Source organism: Dendrobates tinctorius, unplaced genomic scaffold (genome assembly GCF_039654945.1).
Source record: "Dendrobates tinctorius isolate UK_male_01 unplaced genomic scaffold, ASM3965494v1 ptg000016l, whole genome shotgun sequence".
NCBI lineage: Eukaryota > Metazoa > Chordata > Amphibia > Anura > Dendrobatidae > Dendrobates > Dendrobates tinctorius.
In genome coordinates, this window is record NW_027361684.1 from 15,285,533 (window position 1) to 15,308,498 (window position 22,966).

The window sequence follows — 22,966 nt, forward strand, 5'->3', positions numbered from 1 at the left end:
CGTATTTCTTCCATATCTAAGAAAGATTTTATCATCGATGACACTTTCCTGTCACTCGCCACGATTGTGTGGTCAGCGGCATCAGTCCATCTAAGATACCAACTACTAGGGAATGGGCTGAGTGAGGCTTCCATTTAAAGGGAAGTCAAACTGGTTGGATGTCCTCGGATCAATCACGTGGTATACTTTCACTATAAAGAGAGAAGTAATGGTTCACATATGCTCACTTACTGGAGGTTTTATGAGATCCCACTCTAAATCCATAGGCATTAATGTGTAAATTCTACACCCTTTCCAGCTTTAACAGTCTGCACTCTTCTGGGATAGGTTTACACAAGATTTAGGAGTGGGTCTGTGGGGAATTTTTGCTCATATATCCAGAGGAGCGTTTGTGAGGTCAAACTGGCCTCACTCATAATCTCCATTCTGGTTCATCCCAAATGTGTTCGATGAGGTTGTGGTTGAGACTCTGTGCGGCCAGTCAAGTTCTTCCACACCAAGCTACCCCAACCATACTCCTGGCCCTTGCTTTTAGCTCTGGGAGAGTCATGTTAGAAAAGAAATCTGCTCTCACAAAGTTGGAAGCAAAATTGTCCAAAATATCTTTAGTATGCTGACCGGTCTTTTTTTTTTTTTTTTTTTTTAATGCGCTATGTACAGTACCTTGGCACTTGGTGACTCTAATCTATAGCTTTATGTTGTCAGTCACTTTGTGGCTAACTTTCTGAGGTCATGTGACTACAAGCATATGATTTGCATACTTCCAGCCACAATCCAACTAGACTTCACCAGCCTCGTTCAATACACTTGCATTGATCGAGTCCGTGCCCGTCTGGTCGGCATGTGACTGCACATATGCAAATCTTATACTTGCGATCACACACCCGGCGCCGGATCCTCACAGCACGCAGACTTGTAGCCTAAGGTCGAACAACTCCTTAAAATACCATTCCCATAGTCTGACCATGCTAAAAGGACATGTCAAGACAAATTGCTGTTTTTCTAATAACTTTCTAGAAAGTATAACAAGAACAGTACAATGCGAAACTCGTAATAGACTGTCCAGTATGATTTCAAGAGGAATTCAAGTAATTCCTCTTTAAATCAAACTGGACAAGTCTGGTGTCCAGTGTGTAGTGTAGTCTACATTGGCCAGTTGTTACATTGATTATTTATTTTTTTACACTTGTAAATCTCACTGTCACATTCTGGTACAAATAAACTTTTACGGTATGTGCACATGGTGCTGATTCTGCTGTGATATTTTTCTCACAGATTTTGCTAAATCCGCAGGTAAAATGACCTGCGGTTTACCTGCAGACTTACTGTGGATTTTCTGCAGTTTTTGTGCAGATTTCCCCTGCAGTTTTACACCTGCGGATTTCTGTAATGGAGCAGGTGTAAATCTGCTGCAGATCCGCACAAAAGAAGTGACATGCTGCAGTTTTAAATCTGCAGAAAATCTGCACGGAAAAATCCGCAGCATGTGCACTGCGTTTTTTGTTTTACATAGCCTTAAATGGTACTGTTCATTACTTGCAGTTCTGCTGCAGATCCGCAGGGCGAAATCCGCTTCAGATCCGCAGCAGAATCCGCACCGTGTGCACATACCTCAGGCTGCTTATAGCTAAAGCTACAAACCATTTTTCCAATAGACAATGTATAAAACGTAGCACAAAAAACTCTCTGATGCGCTGTGCAGGACAGGAATGGTCATCAGTGTAACTTTCTGAATTCTGCCGTTGTCACAGTATTGTGACACACAACATAGACATGACCATGGAGAAAGTCTTATTCAGAGATGAAGGCAGGTTTGATAATTCAACGCTCCACATTTCTTGATGTTGCCAAGAGAATGATATAGAACAAAAGGTTACCTTGATCTTATGTTACTTTTACCTCTTGTTTGCAAAAAAAAAATATTTTCATCTATACTAAAGCTTGGTTCAAGAAAAAAAAAAATGCTTAATTCTAGGTGGCTTGCCTTCTCTCTTGGGGGGGCCCCCTTCAAAAGCCAGAGTCTCTTGTACATGTGGTGACGACAGTTTTCATACATACTGAAGACACTTAAACACATGTCCCTTTTTTTTTTTTTTCCAGCCGCACGTCCCCCACATGGATGACATCCGTGTGTCGTGTGTGACACGTACCGGAATGGGAAAAGTAGGCGGCTGGGAAAAGTAGTACAGTTAGGGTTCATACTCACATGCGAGAAACTCGGACAAGTATCGCACGTCAATACCTGGCACTACTGCCGGCACTCGGATCGGAGCGTTCAGCTGCATGTATTTCCATGCAGCTGAACGATCCGATCCGAGTTCCTGCGTCAGTTCCGGGTATTGACATGCGAGACTCGTCAAGAGTTTCTTGCATGTGAGTATGAGCCCTTAAGGCTGTTTTCAGGCGCAGGGCGCTGACTACAACGGTCCTCATCCTTGGCTGGTCTCTCTGCGATCAGCAAAACCATGTCAGTTGCAGTCATCACCCGGCGCATGGGAATAGCGCGAAGTTTTTTTTTTTTTTTTGTTTTTTTTTTTAATCTCTCATTAAATAAAGAAAATGGCCTGGAGTCCCCCTTATATTTTAAAACCAGCGCAGATAAAGCAGACAGCTGTGAGCTTCTGTTACCTGGCTGGGGAGAGTCCATGGTTAATGGTCCATCCCCAGCCAAAAAAACAAAAGCCAGCAGCTACCCCAGAATTGGGACATCACATTAGCTGCACCAATTCTGGCGCTTAACCCAGCTCATCCCGATTCCCTTGTGTAGTGGCAATCTGGGTAATATATGGGTTTGATGACTGCTGTGATTTGTCAAAAATCACAGCTGCCATCAAGCCCTAGAGTTAGTAATGGAGAGGTGTAAGTCAGACACCCCCATCACTAACTCCAAAGTCACAGAAAAGTCCTTTTAATTGTAAAAAGCACTCCCCGACAACTACACTTTTTTTTACCCATTTATTACAAAAAAGTAATCACTGAGATCTGCCGTAAATCCTTAGTAACTGGCTCCCACAACAATCCCCGACACTTCTACAGTTGGAGTCCATGATGAGTGGTGACATCAGCAAGGTGACCGCTCACCACGGCTGCCATAACAGAGTAGCGTGAGAATCTGGCTGCAGTGACGAGCGGTGATATTAAGATCACCGCAGGTCACAGGCAGCGGTTCTCGCTGTAATCTCTGTGTGATCCGCCACCTGTTGCCTCGGAGGGCTCATCAGACACTGGATGTAGCAGAGTTGGGGATCATCGTGGGACCTCCTTATTATGGATTTACAGCAGACCCTGGTGGATTACTTTTTTGTAATGCATGGGTATAAGAGGGTAACTGTTGGCGAGTGCTTTTTACAATTGAAGGACTTTTGTGTGTTTAATATAGGGTTAGTAATGAGGGTATCTGACACCTCTCCATTACTAACCCCTGGGCTTGATGTCAGCGGACACTACACAGCTGACCTCAACCCCCAAAACCAATTACTCTGATTGCCACCGCACCAGGCCAAAGCTAAACGTAGAATTGGGGCATCTAATGGATGCGCTATTTCTCCTTCGCCTCATTGGGGGCCACAGATACTGTGGGTGTATGCTTCTGCCGCTAGGAGGCTGACACTAAGTGAAAAAAAGGTTAGCTCCTCCGCCGTATACACCCTTGCCCCTATTGTGGGCGGAAATCAGTTTTTTGCTTAGTGTCCATGGAGGCACACATCTGGTTTTTTTCTCCAGACTTTTTTTCGTCTTTTTCCATGAAGATGTGACAGGGGCAACGGATCCTATTGAAAGGGTCCGATTTCCCCAAACCAACAACGGGCGAGCAGGTGCGAGTGTCCCTCCACGTATCCTCTCCCGCGTCGTGGGACTCGATGCCGGACTTAGCTCTGACCACCCCTAGGTATTGAAACCATGGGCTGTACAGAGGCACAAGACTAGTCCGTGCGGCCCCCACTGCTCCACCAATGCTTAGACTGCGGTGCTGCAAGGTGGCGGACGGTCCCTCTCCTCACCCCCTGAAGGGGTTAGATGGAGCTAGGGTGCCTGCACCGTCCTATTTTATCAAGACCCCCTCACATACCTGCGCTCAGGCTGAAGAGGATCATCGGTGACGAGAAGGTCTGGGAGGGCTCCTGCGAAGATCTCAGGGCTGGAGCCCCCAGCCAACGGAAGCCACTGGCCATGCAAGGCTGAGGGTGGCTGGACCCGTCAGGCGGTGCCGCGCAGTTAGTGGCGCCATGTTTTTTGTTTACCGCGTCACTTCTGGCGGCCTGCCCCACACTGGGCGGCGGCGGCGAAGAAATTTAGGCCCCGGCTTTGGAGCGCAGCTAGGCCGCAGAACGTAAACACCGTCCCTAGAGCGGTTTTTCATGCTGGTTCACTCCCACAGCTGGTGGCGCGCGATTTTAAGGAAGCAGCCAGGACCGGGGGGGAGCAGGACTGGGGTAAGTGCTGCCCAAGAGGCCACGCTACAGGGAAAACGTGGTGCCACCTCCTCCCCACATCCCCAGCAGCGGACAGATACAGCATGTCCGAAAAGGCAAAGACGCACACGTTCTTTTACGCTGCATGCATCTCTTGTCGGGCTGCGTTTCCGTGGGCGCAGAGCAAGCGATTATGTGAAGCCTGCGAATCTGAACGCGCCCAGGAGCCCTCCCCTGCGACCGTGACCAATGTGTCAAATCCCTTGGAGTGGGCCCGATCACTGTCACAGTCCATGGCGTCGCTTACGAGAGCAACAGAGTCCCTTCAAGCCCCAGATAGGGGCAGGGACAATGGCTCGCCGGCCTTAGAGGGAACCTCCACCTCACAAAAGCTTCCGGCCTGGAGGGGCTGCTCTCGCTCCAGGCAGACCCGGAGGAAACGAATCCACACGGTGTTGCCCAGTCCATCCGGTGCCTTGGCATCCGTAAGCTCTGCTTCTCGCTCCCCCTCACCAGTGGTTTGATAGCGAGCAGACCTCAGAATGTGACTCAGACGAGCCCCTTGACCTGGACACTCCAGGGTCACGTGAAACAGTGGACAGCCTCATAGAAGCCGTCAATCAGACCCTGGGGATTGAGGATGACGGGCGTTTCTCAGGTCAAAAGACACTCGAAGCAAGGTATCCGTTTGCTCCGGACCTCCGTAAAAGATGGATGGAATCCCCGATGGTGGATCCTCCGGTTTCGCGCCTAACCACTAAGACCCTGCGATCCGTCCCTAGTGGTTCCTCGATTAAGGATCCCACGGATCGCCTTATAGAGAACTTAGCTCGCTCAGTATATGAGGCGTCAGGGTCAGCACTCGCTCCCTCGTTCGCAGCAACTTGGGTAGCCAAGGCTATGATATCATGGTCAGAAACATTAAACAAGGTCAAGCAGGAGCTACCTGTAGAGACTTCGGAGGTCGCAGGTCAGATGGCGATGGCCGGAGACTATGTAATCAATGCGTCTTTGGATGCGGCCAATTGCTCTGCACTTGCTGCCGCTAATGCAATTTCGATCAGAAGAGCCCTATGGTTAAGGACATGGAGAGCCGATTCTTCTTCTAAGAAGTCCTTGACTTCCCTGCCTTATCAGTGCGGCCGCCTATTTGGGGAGAAGTTGGATCAACTTATCTCCGACTCCACAGGAGGGAAGAGTGTGTTTCTCCCTCAACAAAGGGTCAAACCGCTTTTTCGTCACCTGTTTCAGGCACGTTTTTGAGCGTTTCGCAACACCGGGTGGACTACAGCGGCCAATTCCGCCGCCTCAGGCTGCCCCAACCAGGATAGGGAGCGGCAGGTCTCATATAGAGCCAACCCATTGGGGAGATTGCGTACTCAGCAGCCCCGGTCGAGGGGATCCTGATCCCAAAGATCATCGGCCAAATGACTCGAGGCCTTTACCAGACAACACCGGCAAGGTGGGCGGCCGCCTACTCTGGTTTTTCCACGTCTGGGCCAATTTCGCTCACGACTCATGGGTAAAGGAATTGGTGGCCTCAGGTTACAAAATAGAATGTCAGATACCCGCCAAGACGGTTTTTTCTTTCCCGGCTTCCTAGAGTGGATGCCCAGGCAAGGGCTCTCTTGGGAGCCATCAAATCGCTCCAGCACCGTGGAGTCATTGTTCCAGTGCCGAAACACGAAAAAAATCAGGGATTCTATTCCAACCTTTTTGCGGTACCCAAAAAGGACGGGTTGTTCAGGCCTGTTCTGGACCTGAAGCTTCTGAACAAATTCATCAGGATCAGACATTTCTGGATGGAGTCTCTCCGGTCAGTCATATCTTCCATGGAGCAGGGAGAATACTTGGCCTCAATAGATATCCAGGATGCATATCTGCATATTCCCATTTTTCCTCCTCATCAGAGGTTTCTACGCTTCACCATCAGTGATCTACATTTTCAGTTCTTAGCACTACTCTTCGGGCTAGCCACGGCTCACAGAGTGTTCACAAAGGTTATGGCAGTTGTCATGGCCATACTGCATTCTCGAGGCATAGTCTTGCCTTATCTGGACGACCTTTTGGTCAAAGGCCCTTCAATGCGAGCATGCGAGGAAAATGTCAACATCACGCTAGATACTGCAGCAGAGCAACCATGCGCGAGGTGGGGCACGTGCTGCAGTGGGCCGAAGCAAACCACTCGGTGATTTCGGCTGTCCACATCCCGGGCGTGGAAAATTGGGCGGCAGACTTTCTCAGCCGGCAGGGTCTTGAGTCCGGAGAGTGGTCTCTACATCCCGAAGTCTTCCGGCAGATTTCAGCTGTGGGGAACTCCAGATGTGGATCTGATGGCGTCCAGAGTTAACGCCAAGGTGCCCACATGTCGCTTGCGCCAGGGACCCACAGGCGATCATTGTGGACGCGTTGGTTCTGCCATGGAACCAGTTTCGCCTCCCATATCTATTTCCCCCGCTGCCACTACTTCCGAGGGTCATCAAGAAGATCAAGACGGAAGGGGTTCCGGCGATTCTGCTTGCCCCGACGAGCGTGGTACGCTGATCTAATGCAGCTGCTCGCCGACGTTCCTTGGTGCCTGCCAGAGCGCCCAGATCTACTTTCTCAAGGACCGATTTGCCACCCGAACTCAGGGGCCCTGTGTTTGACGGCATGGCCGTTGAATCTTGGATTCTAACCCAGGCAGGGTTCGGGAGCAAGGTGGTCGCTACAATGATTAGCGACCGGAAGCCTGCTTCAGCACGAAGTTACCACCACACTTGGAAGGTGTTCTGTGCTTGGTGTCGAGGCCGCGGGGTTTCTCCGCTGAGATTCTCAATCCCCAACATCTTGATTTTTCTCCAGTCGTGCCTATACTCGGGCTTAGCCCCAAGTTCCCTCAGGAGACAAATATCGGCCTTATCCGTCCTGTTCCAGTGCAGAATTGCTACCAATCTGCAGGTGAAGACTTTCATCCAGGGAGTCTCCCACTTGGTACCTCCCTATAAGGCGCCTATGGACGCTTGGGACCTTAACCTGGTCCTAAGTGTTCTGCAGGAAGCTCCATTTGAACCGCTTCAGGATATCTCCTTGAGGTACCTTTCCTGGAAAGTGGTGTTCCTAGTGGCCATCACTTCTATCAGGCAGGTTTCAGAACTGGCAGCCCTGTCCTGCCAAGCCCCGTTCCTCACTTTCCATAAGGATAAGGTAGTGCTCAGACCAGCCCCTCCTTTTCTGCCGAAAGTCGTGTCCTCTTTTCACATTAATGAAGATGTTGTCTTGCCTTCATTTTGTCCAGCATCGGTGCACCGTGTGGAAAAGGCTCTTCACACGTTGGACCTGGTAAGAGCCCTCCGGAGGTACGTGTCGAGGACAGCACCCTTTCGTCAGACGGACACGATGCTCGTGCTCCCCGAAGGGTGCAGGAAGGGACTCGCGGCCTCAAAATCAACCATAGCCAGATGGATTCGTTTGACTATTCAGGAATCCTACTGCATTAGAGGCACGCCGATTCCAGCAGGGATCAGAGCGCACTCTACTCGGGCAGTGGGCGCCTCTTGGGCGCTTCGGCACCAGGCTTCGACGGAACAGGTTTGCAAGGCAGCAACCTGGTCCAGCCTGCACACATTTGCCAAACATAATATCCATACTCAGGCCTCGGCGGATGCGAGCCTGGGTAGAAGGATCCTCCAAGCAGCGGTGGCGCACCTTTAAACAAGAGGTGCATGTAGCTTGGATCGGTGAGTCAATCTCCCACCCAGGGACTGCTTTAGGACGTCCCACAGTATCTGTGTCCTCCAATAAGGAGAAACATGGATTTTTGTGATAACGCACCGTAAAATCCTTTTCTCAGAGACGCTCATTGGGGGACACAGCACCAACCCTATTAGCCAGTTGGCTCTTGTTTTGTTTAAATTTATATGCGTTTACTAATTTAAGGGTGGTGTTTTCGGACATGTTGCACCTGTATTAAGGCTGATTTTGTTGTCCTCCTACTGCTTTGGCACCAAACTGATTTCCGCCCGCAATAGGGGCGAGGGTGTATACGGTGGAGGAGGAGCTAACCTCTTTTTTTCACTTAGTGTCAGCCTCCTAGCGGCAGAAGCATACACCCACAGTATCTGTGTCCCCCAATGAGCGTCTCGGAGAAAAGGATTTTACGGTGAGTTATCACAAAAATCCATGTTTCTGGGGCAAGTGAGAGCTGATCTTATTAGGCTGGGAAAGGACTCAATGCTGACAATTTTTGGCAGCAGCTTATACCTCCACCAAACCAATTCCTTGATCAAGGCCCCCTTTGGCTTGTCTCTGGCACAGATCTACCTCACTATAAACTGTGTGTAGAATTGCAATATAGATGTATCCGAGTGGATGGAGGCTTGTAGTTACTATAAAGCACTTGATTACTGTGTACCTTGGTTCATGGAATTGGTGTTTGTAGAGCTTGGATCTCTTCCACAGACCTTCATGGCATAGCCTATATACAGTATATGACATCAATTTCTGTTTTGGGAAAGCAAGCACAAGTTCATGTACCTAAATGGACTCATTTTTCTGTATTGCAGTGTGAGTTTTCTTCTCTATCTTTCTATTTGAAATTCTCTGTTTTTTAATTCATAAAGTACAAATTTTTTACTAACATTTAAGTAAAAATAAACAGTCTCTACCTGTCCAAAATTGTCTTTTAGTAAATGTACAGATTTGCAGTCTAACTATGTCTCTTTTTCCTAGGATTGGTGTATGTTACTGTATTGTCATTGTTCATGTGTTGCTGTTATTAATTTTAGAAGTATACTCTGGTTTGTCTGCACATATTATGTATGTGTATATGTGTGTGATATAATATATCTCCTCGCAGTTTGCTGCAATCTGCATTATTTTTTTTTTATCTGAAAAGGTACTTAAAGGGGTTGTCTGGCACCTCTGAATCTAGAGTGGAGCTGCACTGATCACGCCATAGGTTTTTTCCCCATAGACTGTCATTGGATAAATTATAGCAGTGAAACCGCTTCCACTGTATGAAGAAAAGGAATTGGGTTAACAATCCCATTTTATGAAGCCTGACATTGTCACAGCATTATGTGATGCACGACATAAAGAGACGCCAACATGGAGAATCAACCCGAGAAAATTGTGATACCTGCCAGGACACATGAAAGATGCCATTGAAACATGCAGACACAACCTCATCAGTGCTTCTCTACCTCTCAGGGCGGAAGAGCATGGTGCCAGACAGCCCTTTTTTTATAAAAAAAAAAAAAAAATGTTTTGGTATTTTTGAAACAAATCATTGATGTTACTAGTGTACACATAACAGCTACATCAATTAAAGGGAAACTGTCAGCATAAAAAATGCAGTCTTAATCTGCAGACACCCATATTATAGAGCGGGTGAAGCTGAGCAGACTTAATTACTGCATTTAATCCTCTGCTCATTCTGGGCTTTTCAGTCCAGTGGGGGGTCCTGTCAGTGACTTACAGCTTTCCATGTATAAAGGCCCCGTCACACACACCGATCTCGCTAGCGAGATCGCTGATTTTGTGATGCCACAGCGATCTCGCCAGTGAGATCGCTGTGTGTGACTGGGATCAGCGACCGCCCCCCCGCCCGTATCGCTGATCGTGCAGCATCATCCTGGGCCATTTTTTGATCGTTGCTCTCTCGCTGGCCAGCATGCATCGCTGCGTGTGGCAGCGGGAGCAAACGATCAGCGAGGCTCCCAGCGCTCTAAGCAGGCGCTGGGAGCTGGTCTCCAAGGTCAATATCGGGTTACTAAGCGGCTTGCGTCACTTAGTTACCCAATGTGTACCTTAGAAACCTGCGTGCTGGCAGCTCCCGACGCGAGCACGCAGGTTTCTAAGGTACACATCGGGTAACTAAGTGACGCTCGCCGCTTAGTAACCCGATATTTATCTTGGAGACCAGCGTCCTCGCTGGTGCTGATCGCTGGTGAAGCTGCCTGTTTGGCAGCTCACCAGCGATCATGTAGCGATGCACCAGTGATTGTGACAAGGTCGTGGTGTTGTTGGGATCGCTGGTGCATCTTTATGTGTGACGGGGCCTTAAGAGTGCCTAGATAGATGGCTGTCAGTCACTGATAGGGACCGCCCACTGGACTGTAAAACCCAAAAAGAGCAGAGGATTAAATGATTAAATCACAGGTTATACAGAATCTTTTCTCACAACTATATATCAATCTGCGTATAACATGGAGCCTGAAGATTGGATGACATTCTCATGGTGGCAGGTTCCCTTTAAACGATTTGTAGCGAGTACAAAGCTGGCATTCATTCAAGAAAAGAACATCTCAAGAATAAAAGCATACATAATATACATTTTATTACAGTAGCAACATCATTGTCTTGCAAGCACATTCCCAAAAGTTGCACTGACTGGTAATGCTGTAGACAAGAAGCTAGTCAGGACAAGTGCTGCTTTTACATACCTTGTCCAAATTAATGGACTAAACCCAGCATTGAAAGCTATCACCAATTAACAGGCTAGGGAATAACTTCTGATCAGTGTGGGGTCCAGTGTTCAGACACCCACCCATCTGAAAATGAAGCGTTGAAAATTCCCCAATGGAATTATTTATTTATATAGCGCCATTAATTCCATGGTGCTGTACATGAGAAGGGGGTTACATACAAAGTTATAGATATCGTTAATAGTAAACAAATTTACAATGACAGACTGGTACAGAGGGGAGAGGACCCTGTCCTTGCGGACTTACATTCTATGGGATAGTGGGGAAGAGACAGAAGGTTGGGGGTGCAGCAGCTCTGGTGGTTTTGAGGCAGCGGCTCGGGCGGTGGTGAGGCGGCAGAATGGTCATTGCAGGCTGTAAACTTTCCTGAAAAGATGGGTTTTCAGGTTCCGTTTGAAGGATCCTAGGGCGGTGGATAATCGGATGTGTTGAGGCATGGAATTCCAGAGGATAGGGGATATTCGGGAGAAATCTTGGCGACGGATGTGTGAGGAATGAATAAGTGTGGAGGAGAGTAGGAGGTCTTGGGAGGATCGAAGATTACGTGAGGGAAGATATTGGGAGATTAGTTCAGAGATATAGGGAAGGGGATATTTTGTGGATGGCTTTGTAGGTCAGTGTTAGTAGTTTGAGCTGGATGCGTTGGTGAATTGGGAGCCAGTGGAGGGATTTGCAGAGGAGAGAGGGGAGGAGAGGTGGATTACTCGGGCAGCAGAGTTGACGACAGACTGGAGTGGTGCAAGACTTAGCATTGAGGCCACAGAAGAGAGTGCTGCAGTAGTCAAGGCGGGAGATAATGAGGGCATGTACAAGAGTTTTTGTAGATTGAGGGCTGAGGAAGGGATGGATTCTGGAAATATTTTTGAGTTGGAGGTGGCAAGAGTTTGGACGTGTGGTTTGAGGACAGGGCAGAGTCGAGAGCTACTCCAAGACAGCGGATTTCAGGTGCGGGAGAGAGCGTGATGCAGTTTACCATAATAGATAGATCGGGTAGGGAAGATACACGAGATGGAGGAAAGCTAATGAGTTCAGTTTTGTCTACATTGAGTTTTAGGAAGCGAGAGGTGAAAAAGGAGGATATGGCTGATAGACACTCCGGGATTCTGGACAGCAGAGAGGTGACATCTGGGCCAGAGAGGTAGATCTGAGTGTCATCTGCATACAGGTGGTACTGGAAGCCATGGGACTTTGAGTTGTCCTAGGCCAAGAGTATTGATGGAAAAAAGTAGGGGCCCCAGGACAGAGCCTAGGGGGACTCCATCAGATAGAGGGCGGGATGAGGAGGTAGTGTGGGAGTGGGAAACGCTGAATGTGCAGTCAGAAAGGTATGAGGCAATCCAGGTCAGGGCAAGGTCTTTGATGCCAAGGGAAGAGAGAATCTGTAGCAGTAGGCAGTGGTTGACTGTGTCGAAGGCAGAGGACAGGTCGAGAAGGAAGAGGATGGAGAACTGTCTGTTAGCTTTGGCTGTAAGTCATTAGTAATTTTGGTCAGGGCAGTTATAGTGGAGTGGTGGGGGCGGAAGCCGGATTGGAGGATGTCAAGGAGGGAGTTAGATGAGAGGTAGAAGGAAAGTTGAGCATGGACATGCTGTTCAAGGAGTTTGGAAGTAAACGGGAGCAGTGATATGGGGCGATAGCTGGTCATAGCAGTTGGGTCAAGGTTTGATTTTTTTTTTTTTTTTTTTTTTTTTTTTTTTTTGAGGATGGGTGTTATGGTGGCATGTTTGAAGGCAGAGGGGAAGGTACCAAAAGATAGGGATAAGTCGAAGAGATGGTTTAGGGCTGGAATGATCATGTTAGTGAGGTTGGGGAACAGGTGGGAAGGGATGGGGTCAAGTGCACAGGTGGTGAGATGTGATTTGGAAAGGAGAGGAGTAAGCTCTCCTTCAGTGATGTTGGAGTGGAGCCGTTGGCTGTGCTTTACCACCACCATATATTGTTTATGCCACTGGGTGAGATGGCGTAGGATCGTGCTGAGATTTTTCCCGCAGTCCCATAGAAAGTGAATGGAGCAATGCTTGCGTTCGCGGCCACACTTTATTCCATTGGGCCATTTCAGAACCCTGCTCTTTGGTTCAGTTTCGGTCTGACTGCAAGGACGCCACACTGGTCAGAAAGTTATTGGCGATCCTGTGGATTGATAATGCCTCCAAAAATTAAAATGGAGGCGCTTCATGTATGCAAAACCTCAGTGTTGTCCTGTATAAGGAGCAATTCTGTAATATAGCCTAATTACACAAAAATTCCTCCATGCCACCAGTACAGGGAAACAACCCAAAACTTCAAGCAACTATGGCTGTCTATAAACTGTCAGATGTGGCCACCAGAGTCTGCAGATGGGCAGCCTATGTGCAGAATATATGGCAACTTGACATATTTTTTCAATGTGGTGGTGTGTTCAAGTGTTATGTATTTTCTAAAATGGGTTACATTTTGTTTTTTTAGGCTTTTACAAAATGGAAACCTTCAATTTTTTGATTGCTGCAGATAAGATCAATTTGTACAGGTTTTGTTTCTGTGGATATATCTCCCCTCAGAAAAGCATGAGCACATCTTGATGTGTTCTTGTACATGTCCTATTATTTCATATCGTGTTTATTAGTTTGTCTGATCTTATGCTGTTTTAATTCTTATATGTATTTTTATGTAATATCTCTAAATTTTATTTATTTTTTTTTAAGGTAAAAATCATGACTGAGCGTGAACTTCTAGCTGTGGCCAGTGAGCAGTTTCTTGGAAAAAATGTCCATGAGATTAAAAATGTTGTCCTGCAAACCTTAGAGGGCCACTTGCGATCAATTCTTGGTAAATAAATGTTTGTTTTGGTTTTTTTTTTTCCTTTTGTAAACTGTGTTCACCTAACATTAAAAGGGTGTTCCCATATCGACTTGTGGATAAATGATTGAAAGCTGCGCATCCCACTAATAGGAACTGCAGCCACTATAAAGGGAATCTGTCAGCACATTTTACTCTGTCGCCTAATTGGGGGACACAGAACCTTGGGTGTTATGCTGCTGTCCACTAGGAGGCGACACTATGCATAATCTGAAAAAAGATTAACTTTGGCTCCTCCTCTGCAGTATACACCCCTGGACGGCGTCGGCCTTCTCCAGTTTTTGCTTAGTGTCGCAAGGAGGCACACCTTTTTTCTTCCGTTTTTTTCCTTTTTTCACGGAAATACAGATGAAGAAAAGTGGGTCTCCAGCGAGACTCCCGGCATGGCTCCCTCCTCGGTCCCCTATTAGGGGTACCCGGTTGAGGTTGAGGTGGTTTTTTTCCCCATGTCGCTCCCTCCCCAGTCCCTCGGGTCCTGGTTCGAGGTCGAGACCCCCCTCCTTCCCCAACACCCTTAAGGGGTCTGGGTTGAGGTCGAGGCGAGGATGAAGACCCCCTGACGGTGACAGACGCACCCTCCCTAATCCCCCGCAGGGGGTATTAGGTTGAGACGCCTCAGGTAGGGTCGGAGATCAGGCAGCATTCCGCAGCTTCCAGGGACCCCAGGCCGGCTGAGGGATCCTGTGGGGGCCGGGGGAGGGTGCGGACTGGATGGCACAGCAGAAACAGGGCTTTTGCTGCGTCCCTGTCTCTGCAGCAGCAGCGGCTCCATAGCCCTTCAGGGGCCCCCCATACAAAAACCGCTACCCCTGCTACCCCCACCGCTATCCAGTCGACCGTTCTGGGGGGGTCTGGTACAAATCCGCCCCCCCCCCGGATTACCGCGCCGCTCTGGAGCCCTCCTGGGCATCAGGCTTCAAATTTAGACCGCGGCTTCGGCCTAGCTGAAGCCGCCGCCTTTTCCCCGCCCCCCGGCCCGCCCCCCGGATGACCAAAATGACACACTGGAGTATCATAGAAGGGGCGGATTGAGGCAGAAAGGGCGCGTTTTTACACAGCCCAGCGTGCCCTTTTCAGCTCTCCGCCCCCTCCTCCCTCTCCTCAGAGCCCCGGTGGCCATTTTTTCTGGATGAGATCCAGGAGAGAAGCATCACAGCGGTCTCCGGGGGGCACAGAACTTGGATCTGTCGGCGCTGGACCTAGGGGCACACCGGTGGGGTAAGCTCACAGCTGGGTTCTCATTACTCAGCTGTGAATCTATACTTCCTATAAGGCTTTCTGTGGGTTCCCTCTGCGTAGCCACCCCTGTACGATCCCTTATAGCCAGCCTCTGTGCACTATGCCGGGCTCAAGGAAGAGAACCAGGCAGGAATGTTTCTATGCATTCTGCACAGCCTGCAAAGCCACGCTCCCTAGTGGCAGCACGTATCCGCACTGCCGGGTCTGCATCCAGAACTCTGGGTCAGAACCCCAGGGAGTCCCTACTGACGCTTCAGTGTCACAGGCCACGCCGGAATGGGCAACTCAGATGTCTCAGTCTATGTCACAGTCCATAGACAACCTAACTGCTACATTGCTGCAAGCTCTGCAGAGTCGGACCCCGGCTATGGACGGTACACAGCAAACGGACAGCTTGTCTCAGGAACATGCTGCTTCTGACTCTCACAGACGTAAGCGGACTCACAGGTCTCGATCACCTGAGTCGCACTATAGCACAAGGTCGTTCCCCTCTAGGGAGAGACAGCGTCATTCCAGGTCTCCTGGGCAGTCCCCTGCCACAGACAGACAGTGCAATTTACCACAGGGATCCCCCACCACAGAAGACCCCCGCCCCAGGTCGCCCTCCAGGGATCACCTTAGTGAGGCACAGGATTCGGAGGGCATCTGTGACTCCGACTCAGATAATGAAACGGTCAGGTCCGTGGTACCTTCTCCCCCTAGCAATACAGCGCTAGTTGAGGACATAATTTCTTCTATTCATCGGGTGCTAAAAATTCCAGAGTCGCCCCCGGAATTCCCAAAACATAGGATTTGCTTCGAAAGTGTTCAAAAACCACCTAAGGTCTTCCCTAATCACGATGAGTTTGAGAAAATACTTACCAAACAGTTTGCGCAGCCTGACAAAAAATTCGCTAATCGCAAATATCTGGAAGCGAAGTACCCTTTCCCACAGGAAGACACCAAACAATGGGCAGATCCACCTGAAGTGGACCCTCCGGTTTCTAGGCTAGCAGCGCAGACTTTACTCTCTCTGCCGGATAGCTCAACCCTCAGGGACGCAGCAGACCGGCAAGTAGAACGCATGGCTCGTTCTATTTTCGAAGCGGCAGGCGCCTCTCTGGGCCCTGCGTTTGCTTCTGTTTGGGCAGCCAAGGCCATCCTAGCTTGGGCCAAAAGACTACAGGAGGGTCTTCAGGCTTCAAATCCTGAACTCTCGGACCAAGCGGTCCAGATGGCAGTGGTAGCAGACTACATGATTCATGCAGCCCTGGATTCCGCCAGAGGTGTAGCGGGAATAGCATCAAACGCCATCACGATCCGACGCATCCTCTGGCTGCGAGAATGGAAAGCTGATGCGGCCTCAAAGAAGTCCCTCACGCGACTTCCGTATTCTACTGGTAGACTTTTCGGCGAAAAGTTGGACACCATGATAGCCAATGCCACCGGGGGTAAGAGTACCTCTCTCCCTCAACTAAAACCGAAACGCACGTTCAAACGAAGAAACCAGACGCGATTCCGATCCTTTCGGAATTCCTCGGGCTGGTCCGTTTCGCGCCCAGTGCAAAACCGCAACCGTTCTCCACGCAGAGACAACCCACGGACGCAGCAGCGACCGGACAGGGCTTGGCAGTCGAAAGCAGGCCAAGCGAAACCCAAGGGAGGAAAACCTCAGAACTTCACTTCATCATGACTCGAGACCTCCGGAAGACACCCCACCAGTAGGCGGCCGACTTTTACTCTTTCAGCAAGTCTGGCTGCCTATTACAGAAGACAGGTGGGTCAGGGAAATAGTGTCTTCCGGATACAAGATAGAGTTCACTTCCGTTCCACCGAACCGGTTCTTCCTTTCTGTTCCTCCAACACCACCAGAAAAGGCTCGTGTCTTCCACCAAGCGGTTTCCTCTCTCCTTCAATCAGGAGTTGTGGTGCCGGTTCCCGCGAACGAGAGATTCCGAGGATTCTACTCAAATTTGTTTGTAGTCCCCAAGAAAGGAGGCGGCGTCCGACCCATACTGGACCTAAAACAGCTCAACAATTACGTACGGGTCCGTCATTTCCGCATGGAGTCCCTCCGGTCCATCGTTGCATCCATGGAGCAGGGAGAATTCCTCGCCTCCATAGACATACAGGATGCGTATCTCCACATACCAATTGCTCCCGCCCACCAAAGGTTTCTCAGGTTCGCGGTCAACCAAAACCACTACCAGTTTGTCGCCCTTCCGTTCGGACTCGCCACGGCTCCAAGAACGTTCACCAAAGTCATGGCGGCCACCATGGATGTCCTGCACTCAAGAGGCATTCTAGTCGTCCCGTACCTGGACGACCTCCTCGTCAAGTCTCCCACTTTCAAAGACTGCGAGGTCAGTGTCTCAATCACTCTAGACACTGAGTCGCCTGGGATGGCTAGTCAACCTACAGAAATCGTCGACCATCCCAACTCGGACTCTAACATTCCTGGGAATGGTATTCGACACCACCAGGGGCCTGGTGCTCCTTCCCAAGGACAAGACACTGGCCATCCGTCTGGGAGTTCGCACACTCCTTTGCAGTCCTCCTCGATCTCTCCGGTTTGCCATGAGAATCCTCGGCAGGATGGCAGCAGCAATAGAGGCAGTGCCATTTGCCCAGTTTCACCTCAGGGTCCTTCAGCTAGCCATACTCAGATCTTGGGACAGGAACCCCTTCTCCCTCGACAGGGAGTTCAGGTTGACGTCATCGACCAGGAGGTCCCTGCACTGGTGGCTCAAACCAACCTCGCTTACACGAGGGAAGCCATTCCTCTCAGGACAATGGAAGATCCTGACTACCGATGCAAGCCTGACAGGCTGGGGGGCGGTACACCTACATCACAGGGCACAGGGCAAGTGGTCACCGAGGGAAGTGACATTGCCCATCAATGTTCTGGAAATCAGGGCCATTCTCTTGGCACTGAGAGCCTTTCATCACTTGCTTGCAGCCTCGCACATACGGATACAGTCGGACAATGCCACGGCTGTGGCATACGTGAATCACCAAGGCGGGACCCGCAGCGCCCAGGCAATGAGAGAAGTGGCTCATATCCTCCGCTGGGCGGAAGACACAAGGTCGGTTCTTTCTGCGGTACACATTCCGGGTGTAGAAAACTGGGAAGCCGACTTCCTCAGCAGGCAAGGAATGGACTCGGGGGAGTGGTCTCTCCATCCCGAGATTTTTTACCAGATCTGTCAACGATGGGGAACCCCGGATGTGGACCTAATGGCATCCCATCTCAATGCCAAGGTTCCCAATTTCATGGCCAGGACACACGACCCGCGGTCGCTCGGAGCGGATGCCCTGGTCCAGGACTGGTCCCAGTTCCGACTCCTGTACATTTTTCCACCCCTCCCCCTAATAGCCAGGGTCGTGAGGAAGGTCAAGCAAGAGGGAGTTCCGACCATCCTCATCGCGCCAGACTGGCCCAGACGTACTTGGTACGCCGACATCGTCCAACTTACGGCAGACGCCCCCTGGCGTCTACCCGACCGCCACGACCTTCTGTCTCAAGGTCCGTTCTTCCACCAGAATTCAGGGGCCCTCAATTTGACGGCATGGCCCTTGAAACCTGGATTCTAACCCAGGCAGGTTTTTCACCGGCAGTCATTGCAACTATGATCAGGGCAAGGAAGCCTGCCTCTGCCAAGCTCTATTATCGTACCTGGAGAGCCTTCTTTTCTTGGTGCGAATCTCATGGACAAGTCCCACTCCCTTATTACCTCCCGAAGGTACTAGGTTTTCTTCAATCGGGCCTAGATGCCAAGCTATCCTTAAGTTCGCTTAAGAGTCAGGTGTCGGCGCTTTCAGTCCTTTTTCAAAAGCGCATTGCTATTAAACCGCAAGTAAGGACTTTCATCCAGGGAGTTTCCCGATTGGTTCCTCCCTACAAACGTCCGATGGATACGTGGGACCTCAATCTGGTCCTGACAGCATTGCAAGCTCCACCCTTCGAACCTCTTAGAGAAGTTCCACTCTCCATTCTGTCTCAGAAAGTGGTTTTTCTAGTGGCTATCACCTCGTTACGCAGAGTGTCGGAATTGTCAGCACTTTCCTGCAGACGACCTTTCCTAGCCTTTCACCAGGACAAGGTGGTTCTCCGCACGGTACCATCCTTCCTTCCGAAGGTTGTGTCCAACTTTCACCTTAACGAAGAGATTTCACTGCCTTCCCTTTGCCCGGTTCCGGTACATAGAGTGGAGAAGGCTCTGCATACGCTTGACCTAGTCAGGGCATTGCGGATTTACGTGTCCAGGACTGCACCTTTCCGGAAATCCGATTCCCTCTTCATTCTTACGGAAGGTAGTCGCAAGGGGTTGCCGGCTTCCAAGGCTACCCTTGCCAGGTGGATCAAGTCCACCATACATGAGGCCTACCGACTTAACAGTTCCCCTCTTCCGGCCGGTATCACGGCACACTCTACACGGGCAGTAGGGGCCTCCTGGGCCATTCGGCATCAGGCTTCGGCACAACAAGTGTGCAAGGCGGCCACTTGGACTAGCCTACACACGTTTACGAAACACTACAGTGTTCATACCCAGTCCTCAGCGGATGCGAGCCTGGGTAGACTGGTTCTGCAGGCGGCAGTACCCCAAGTCTAGGGGACTGTCGGCACAATATTCGTCCACTGCTTCCCACCCAGGGACTGCTTTGGGACGTCCCAAGGTTCTGTGTCCCCCAATTAGGCGACAGAGTAAAGGAGATTTTTGTGTACTCACCGTAAAATCTCTTTCTCTTAGCCTTTAATTGGGGGACACAGCTCCCACCCTGTTGCCCTTACGGGCCGTTGTTTCCTGTTGAGTTCTCATATTGTTCTTGAGCTCGTACATAGTAGCCTTCTTACAGGCATGGTTATGTTATTTGGTTACGTTCCTCCTTATGCTTTGGCACAAAACTGGAGAAGGCTGACGCCGTCCAGGGGTGTATACTGCAGAGGAGGAGCCAAAGTTAATCTTTTTTCAGATTATGCATAGTGTCGCCTCCTAGTGGACAGCAGCATAACACCCAAGGTTCTGTGTCCCCCAATTAAAGGCTAAGAGAAAGAGATTTTACGGTGAGTACACAAAAATCTCCTTTTTTTCTAATTAATCTGAGAGCAGCATGAAGTAGGGTCAGATAACCTGATTCCAGCAATGTGTGACGTGCTCGGCAGCTTGCTGTAGTTTCATTACAATCGTTTTTTTTTTGTCAGCAGGAAACCAGACAGTCCAGCTTTATTTGTGCAACTCCGCCTCCACAGCACAGCAAGCAGCCAATCAGGCATGTGGGAGGAGTTATACACAGATCATCATTCCAACCGCTGCTACATTTACAGCAAAAAAAAAATTCTAAAAACTGCATCAATAATCCCACTAAGTGACATCGCTGTGATCAGGTTTCCCATCCCTACATCATAATGCTCTCAGATTACATAGCAAAAACCTGCAGCCAGATTCCTTTTAGGAACTGGGTTCCCACATCTCACCTGAATTTGTTGTTGGCCATCACACCCAGATGGAGAATGAGTTCACAGGTGGCCCCTTAATATACATTATGGGAGTCACAGAAACGGTTTGCCCACACCTACACTTATAACACGTTTGTGTCCTATCCTGTGTAACAGGTGCCATAAAGGTGAGTTGGGAAAATCTCTTCAAGGAAATGGTAGACCCATTTATAAATTTTTTTTTTTTTTTTTTTTCTTGTAAAACTGTCTGATGTAAAGTGGATACTTGTCATAAAGTGTTATTGACGCCTGTAACCTGTGGAGGGCATCATTATATGACCGGTTGCCTCAGACAGCATACACTGCTCAAAAAATAAAGGGGATACTAAAATACCACATCCTAGATGTCACTGAATGAAATATTCCAGTTATAAATCTTTCTTCATCACATAGTGGAATGCAGTGAGAATGATAAAACATAAAAATGATCAATGTAAATCAAAATTAATATTCCATGGAGGTCAGGAATTGGAATGATTCTCAAAATCAAAGTGGAAAATCAGATTACAGGCTGATCCAACTTCAGTGGAAATGCCTCAAGACAAGGAAATGATGCTCAGTAATGTGTGTGGCCTCCACATGCCTGTACAACCTCCTTTCAATGCCTGGACATGGTCCTGATAAGGCAGTGGATGTTCTCCTGAAGGATCTCCTCCCAGTCCTGGATTAAAGCAACAGACAACTCCTGGCCAGTCTGTGATGCAGAGTGGCGTTGGTTGATGGAACAAGTCATAATGTCCCAGATGTGCTCAATTGGATTCAGGTTTGGGGAAAGGGTGGGCCAGTCCATAGCATCAATGTCTTCATCATGCAGGAACTGCTGACACACTTCAGCCACATGAGGTTTAGCATTGTCATTCATCAGCAGGAACCCAGAGCCCAGTGCACCTGCATGTGGTTTCAAAATATGTCTGAGGATCTCATCCTGGTACCTAATGCAGCCAGAGTACTTCTGACTAGCACTTGGAGGGCTGTGGTGCCCTTCAAGGAAATGCCACCCCACACCATCACTGACCCACTGCCAAACCAGTCATGCTGGAGGATGTTGCAGGCAGCAGAACATTCTCTGTGGAGTCTCCAGACTCTGTCATGTCTATCACAAGTGCTCAGTGTGAACCTGCTCTCATCTCTCAAGAGCACAGGGCATCAATGTCAAATCTGGCAAATGTCAAGCGTCCTGGACGGTGTTGGGCTGTGAGCACAACCCCCATCTGTGGATGTCGGACACTCAGACCATCCTCATTGAGTCGATTTCTAACCGTTTGTGCAGTCACATGCACATTTATGGTCTGCTGGAGGTCATTTTGCAGGGCTTTGGCAGTGCTCTTCCTGTTCCTCCTTGCGCAAAGGCTGAAATAGCGGTCCTGCTGCTGGGTTGTTGCCCTCCTACAACCCCCTCCACCTCTCCTGGTGTACTTGCCTGTCTCCTGGTAGCGCCTCTGGACATTACGCTGACAGACATAGCAAACCTTCTTGCCACAGCTCGCATTGATGTGCCATCCTGAATGAGCTGCACTACCTGAGCCGCTTGTGTGGGTTGTAGATTCCGTCTCATGCTACCACGAGTGTGAAAGCACAAACAACATTCAAAAGTGACCAAAACATCAGCCAGAAAGCATTGATACTGAGATGTGGTCCCAACCTGCAGAACCACTCCTTTATTAAGGGTGTCTTGATAATTGCCAATAATTTCCATCTGTTGTCTATTACATTTGCACAGCAGCATGTGAAATTGATTGTCAATCAGAGTTGCTTCCTAAGTGGACAGTTTGATTTCACAGAAGTTTGATTTACTTGGAGTTATATTCTGCTGTTTAAGTGTTCCCTTTATTTTTTTGAGCAGTGTATAATCTTGGGCCCTCCATTTTCTGTTCCTTATGGCATCTATCATGTACTACAGTCCGTCTGTAATAGGGGTCTTTTCCTCCAGGTACACTAACGGTGGAGCAGATTTATCAAGATAGGGATCAGTTTGCAAAGCTGGTTCGAGAAGTCGCAGCCCCTGATGTCGGCCGCATGGGTATTGAAATCCTAAGCTTTACCATCAAGGTGAGAGTATAAGAAAACCGTTTTGTAGCTGCAATTTAATGATTTTCCTAATTGGTCACCATCCAGGTACTTTTGGTTTATTTCCTTTATGATTTTCATGGCCAATTTAAAAAAAAAAAAAAAAGTGCATTTACCTTATTTGCTTATGATTCAGTATTGCCATAAATGGCACTGAAGAAGGCACGTCGCCTGCAGAAAGATTCTGACCTTTGTCATCTTTGCAATGAATGTTGTCCGTCTTGTTTTGCACTTGCATTATATCTCGGGGCCCATGTAATTCCCATGATTCATGCTTTGTCCTGCAGGATGTGTATGACAAGGTTGAGTATTTAAGCTCCCTGGGTAAGACTCAGACAGCTGCTGTTCAGAGGGATGCAGACATTGGCGTTGCAGAAGCAGAGCGCGATGCAGGCATTAGGGTATGTAATCCACCTGAGGATTTGAGGTGCTTAGAATGCTATATGTAGCTTTTACATCCTGCGGTATAA

The 22,966-nt window shown here is 49.1% G+C and overlaps 1 protein-coding gene across 3 annotated transcripts in view; it reads left to right on the plus strand.

The window, feature by feature from the left end:
• Positions 1-22,966, plus strand: part of FLOT2 (flotillin 2) — a 107,078-nt gene that overhangs the window by 47,996 nt on the left and 36,116 nt on the right. For all 3 annotated transcript variants that reach the window (XM_073565488.1, XM_073565490.1, XM_073565489.1), the window contains 3 exons: positions 13,561-13,684; positions 22,360-22,478; positions 22,784-22,897. In XM_073565488.1, coding sequence (XP_073421589.1) covers positions 13,561-13,684; positions 22,360-22,478; positions 22,784-22,897 — 357 coding nt within the window. The remainder of the gene's footprint in view (positions 1-13,560; positions 13,685-22,359; positions 22,479-22,783; positions 22,898-22,966) is intronic.